Source organism: Anopheles coluzzii, chromosome 2 (assembly GCF_943734685.1).
Source record: "Anopheles coluzzii chromosome 2, AcolN3, whole genome shotgun sequence".
In the NCBI taxonomy this organism is placed as follows: Eukaryota; Metazoa; Arthropoda; class Insecta; order Diptera; family Culicidae; genus Anopheles; species Anopheles coluzzii.
The window spans coordinates 65,087,604-65,092,811 of NC_064670.1; the positions used below are offsets into that span (position 1 = coordinate 65,087,604).

The following is a 5,208-nucleotide window of genomic DNA, read 5'->3' on the forward strand; positions in this document are numbered from 1 at the left end:
TAGTGATAATTTATCACATTTATTGGTCCTTCGAACCGGATTGTGATTACGGATTTTCTATTCATCGCTCTGCATCAAGAGCTCGGGAATTCGCTCTGCATCAAGAGCAGCAAGTGAGCTGATTCATCGTCGTCGTTTACCGCCATCGCAAATCGCCCTGCATCAGGGGCAACGGCCAACGATCGATCGCCATCGCATTTTCAAAGTTCGCGCCACGTAAATTTGTTTCGGTTCGGTTTCTCGTAACGTGAGTGTGAGTGGAAATGGATAAGAAGATAAAAGCCTTCCAACTAAAGAAAAGGATCGCAGTGGAAAACATCAGTGCCCTCGAACGATTCCGTGAAAGCTTTTCCGGCGATGACGCCAAGCAAATCCCGGAGGCGTCAGCAGACTTGGACAGGCATAAGGACGAGTTTTTCATCGCGATAGCCAAGCTTGAAGAGCTCGACGACAGTAATGAGGCCATCGAATTGTGCATCAAAGAAAGAATCGAGATAGAAGGACGGTGCAGGAAGCTTAAATCTTTCTTTCGGGAAAATTTACGCAAGGAAGAAGTGTCGCTAAACGAAACGACAGGTTTGGCTTCGTCAACGTTCGCATTTGGTCGGCCAAACACCCCACACTTACGCCTTCCAAAGATCGAGCTGCCAACCTTCGATGGGGATCATACGAAATGGCTTTCGTTCCGCGATCGCTTCATAGCGATGATCGACGCTTCATCCGAGCTTCCATCGATAGCAAAGCTCGAATACTTGCTATCATCATTGAAGGGAGAAGCGGCGCTTCCTTTCGAACACACTGCATTAACAGACGATAACTATTCAGTTACGTGGGCACAGCTTCTAAAACGCTATGATAATTCTCGGTTACTCGTGCGGGAATATTATCGCAAGTTGCATTATCTTCCCGCTGTACATGTAGAGTGTGTGGACAAGCTGACAAACCTAGTGGACGAATTTTCGCGATATGTGAACGGTTTTGTGAAGCTGAAGGAGCCAGTGGATTCATGGGACACGCCACTCTCAAACATGCTTCTTATGAAGCTCGACCGTGCGACACTTTTGGCGTGGGAAAAACATTCAGTGCATTTCAAAAGGGACAAATATAGTGATGTGATACAATTTGTGGAAGACCGTATACAAATCCTAAAATCTACAAACAATTTCGCGAGTGAATCTGGTGAACGTTCGAGTAAGGTGGCCGGCTCCAATCGTCCTCCACAAGCACGTAGATCGATCGCAAATGTAGCATCTTCGCGGTCGACACCAACGGTTACATCAAGTTCCAAGTGTCTCCTGCAGTGTGCTGATGGCCATCTTCTACGTAACTGTCCGGTGTTCAATGGCAAGGATGTGCATCAACGTCGTGAGTTTGTTTCCTCAAAGCATCTGTGCTGGAATTGTCTGGGTGATTCTCATCAGGTGAAGGCATGCAAATCGGACTATACATGTCGTATATGTCATCAGCGTCATCATACACTATTGCATGCACCCGTTCATACGCCTAGCTCAACGGTCGCGATGGCTATTCAAAACAATGATGGTATGGTGTTTTTGGAAACGGCTCTGCTATACATCGTTGACGGATACGGAAAGAGACATGAAGCAAGAGCACTTCTCGACTCGGGTTCTATGTCGAACTTTGTCTCTAACACGCTTGCTCGGAAGCTTCTCGGGACGACTCGCAACAAGGTCAACGTGTCCGTCGCAGGTATCGGAAATGCGTCACAGCTGATGAAAGGTTCGATCGTTGCAACCGTCGAATCGAGGATCAACACTCATGCATCTCAGCTGGAGTTGCTCATCTTAGACTCTCCCTTTATGCACATACCAACGGCTCCAATTGATGCATCATCATGGGAAATGCCGAGCTTGCCGCTTGCTGACCCTTCGTTCTATGTACCTGGCAAGATCGACATCATCATCGGTGGAGATACATACTGGGAGCTTCATTCCGGTAAAAAACGTTCCCTCGGCGAAGGGAAACCATGGCTTGTGGAGACTGCTTTCGGCTGGGTTGTCGCAGGAAATGCATCGTTAGGTGGTTCTCATGGTTCGCAGCTATGCCACCTATCTACCGACGTCACGCCTTCACTGGAATCGATAATGGAACGCTTTTGGGAGATCGAAACAGTCGCTGAGGATCCGATACTATCAGCGGAAGAGGATGCCTGCGAGAAGCATTTCGTAGCCACTACAACCAGAGATGCATCTGGCAGGTATGTTGTATGTTTGCCACAAAGCTCTAATCCTTGTGTCATTTTAGGATCGTCAAAGTCAATTGCTGATCGTCGACTCTTAGCTGTTGAGCGACGTTTGAAGGCTGATCCTAAAATGAAGGAAGAATACGTTAAATTCATGAAAGAATATGAGCGCCTGGGTCATATGAAACGGCTTACCGAACCGGTCGACGATTTATGCGAGCACTACTACCTGCCACATCATGCGGTGACCAAAGAGACGAGCACAACTACAAAGGTGCGAGTTGTATTTGATGCATCTTGCAAAACTTCGTCAGGGTACTCGTTGAACGATAAGCTATTAGTGGGACCGGTAATCCAAGACGACCTCTTCTCAATCATCGTTCGTTTTCGATCACGTGCAATTGCGCTATCTGCCGACGTGGAAAAGATGTACCGCCAGATTCTCCACGATGAGCGAGACCATCAGTACCTCCGTATACGTTACAGGGAAGACCCGTTAGAACCAATCCAAACCTTCCAACTACTAACAGTAACATACGGCACCGCATCCGCACCATTCTTGGCAACGAGGACATTGAAGCAAATAGCTCATGATCACCATACTCAGTACCCACTGGCAGTAAATGCAGTACTTCGTGATTTTTATGTGGATGATCTATTATCGGGAACAGAGGAAATCTCAGATGCAATCGAAATACGTACACAGATTTCGCAAATGCTTAATTCGGCTGGCTTTGCGTTAAAAAAATGGGCATCCAACGTACCAGAAGCACTCCAGGGCGTCCCATCAGATGATTTGGCAGTTCTACCAACACAAGAGTTGCATGATCCTCAAGTTGTGTCAACACTGGGACTTGTTTGGGAACCAGCAGTAGATATGTTTCAGTTTCGGATTGATCTGCCACCCACTGCAACCGTCTTAACAAAGAGGCTGACATTATCGTACATTGCCAAAATCTTCGATCCGCTTGGTTTGCTGAGCCCAATTATCGTTATTGCCAAAATGTTCATGCAGCAATTGTGGTCCTTGAAGGTAAACGGGAAGCCTTGGGACTGGGATAGCGAGCTTCCATCACATCTCCAAAGGGAATGGGCAGCGTTTCACTATAAACTGCCATTGCTGCGCGAAATACGCATTCCTAGATTCATATCGCTTAGAGGGGCTACACGCGTGCAGTTGCATGTCTTCGCAGATGCTTCGCAAAACGCATATGGTGCGTGTTGCTACGTCAGAGCAGAAGCTCATTCAGGGGTCTCGGTGCAACTTATGGCTGCTAAATCAAAGGTTGTGTCGTTGACAAACACCAACTCAATCGCTAGGCTTGAGCTCTGTGCAGCGAAATTAGCAACGCAACTATTCCGGAAGATCAGCCAATCACTCCCCGGTACATATGATGCATTTGGTTGGACAGATTCAATGACCGTGTTATACTGGTTGCAATCTTCACCACGACGCTGGAAGCCCTTTGTGTCGAACAGAGTGGCGCAAATTCAAGCTGAAACGGGGATTAAATGCTGGTATCATGTTCCTGGCGTGGACAATCCAGCAGACGATGTATCGCGTGGTCTTCTTCCGGACAAATTGGAATCATGTCATCGGTGGTGGCATGGGCCACGTTGGCTTAGTGGCATGGAAGACGACTGGCCAAAAAGAGAACCTGCAAGAGAGGAAGGTGAATTAACGGAAGAGGAACGAGTAGTAAAATTACCAGTTGCTGCAGTAGCCACCGTCAACAACTTTAACAGCAGATTATTTTCACGGTTTTCTACTTACCTAAAACTTCGTCGAACTGCTGCATACTGTTTACGGTTCATTCAATGTTTGACGGCAAAGAAATCATCGGAAAGGCTTACAACGAATGGCACAATTCAGGATCTCATTGCTTCAGTTCCGCCACTTACAAGCTATGATTTAGATCATTCCGAGTTATGGTTGTGTCACTTAGCCCAGCAGGATTCGTTTGCAGAGGATCGACACCATATCGCAAATGGTAAGGAGCTATCACGTAGCTCGAAGCTAAAATGGTTATCGCCATTTATCGACCAAGCAGGAATCATGCGTGTTGGGGGTCGACTTAGCAATGCAAATTTACCCGATTCAACCAAGCACCCAATCATACTGTCTTCGAAGCATCAGCTGTCCACGCTATTGGCAGAGGCATACCATCAGAAGTACTTGCATTCCGGACCAGAACATTTACTATCCATCCTTCGTCAGCGGTTTTGGATAATCGGTGGACGCAATCTTACGAAGGCTGTTTATCATCGGTGCCACAGATGCTTCAAGGCCAAACCCACGCTGGTGAAACAAGCCGTAGCCGATCTTCCTGTTTCAAGGGTTTCACCAACAAGGCCGTTTTCGGTTACTGGCATCGACTACTGTGGACCGGTTTACCTAAAATCACCTGTACGTAATCGAAGTCCGACGAAAGCATACATCGCTATTTTCGTGTGCTTTGCAACTAGAGCTGTCCACATCGAATTAGTGAGTGACCTCACTACAACAGCTTTTCTGGCAGCATTACGGCGTTTCGTGGCTCGCAGAGGGAAGGTTGCTGAGCTGCATTCTGATAACGCTACCACCTTCAAGGGAGCTGCACACGAGCTACATCGCCTCTATGAAATGTTCAAGTGCAGCGAACAGGAGCGTAGCGAGGTGTTTAACTGGTGCAGCAACAACGAAATCAAGTGGAAATTCATTCCACCTAGGGCACCCCACTTCGGTGGTTTGTGGGAGGCGGCAGTACGGTCAGCGAAACAACATCTCATCCGCACGCTAGGTAGCACGAACCTTACTCAGGAAGGAATGGTCACATTGTTAGCTGAGGTTGAACTGTGCATGAATTCTCGACCTTTAGTTCCACTATCGAGTGATCCTTCAGATACGGAACCGCTAACCCCAGGACATTTTTTAGTTGGGTCAAACATGTTGTCACTACCGCGAGTTGATAGAAGCCAGGTTCCAGCGAATAGGTTGAAGGAGTTCGACTTAGTGCAAAAACATT

General features: G+C 47.4%; 1 protein-coding gene across 1 annotated transcript; it reads left to right on the forward strand.

The window, feature by feature from the left end:
• Positions 1-263: 263 nt before the first annotated feature.
• On the forward strand, positions 264-2,287 carry LOC125908325 (uncharacterized). The gene is made up of 2 exons (XM_049611023.1): positions 264-2,218; positions 2,266-2,287. The coding sequence occupies exons 1-2, from the start codon at positions 264-266 to the stop codon at positions 2,285-2,287; spliced, it is 1,977 nt and encodes a 658-aa protein (XP_049466980.1).
• Positions 2,288-5,208: the final 2,921 nt, after the last annotated feature.

Coding starts and splice junctions, on each gene's coding strand:
- LOC125908325 (XM_049611023.1), top strand. CDS start 264: ATGGATAAGAAGATAAAAGCCTTCCAACTAAAGAAAAGGATCGCAGTG. Junction 2,219..2,265: donor ACCAGAGATGCATCTGGCAG/GTATGTTGTATG, acceptor GTGTCATTTTAG/GATCGTCAAAGTCAATTGCT.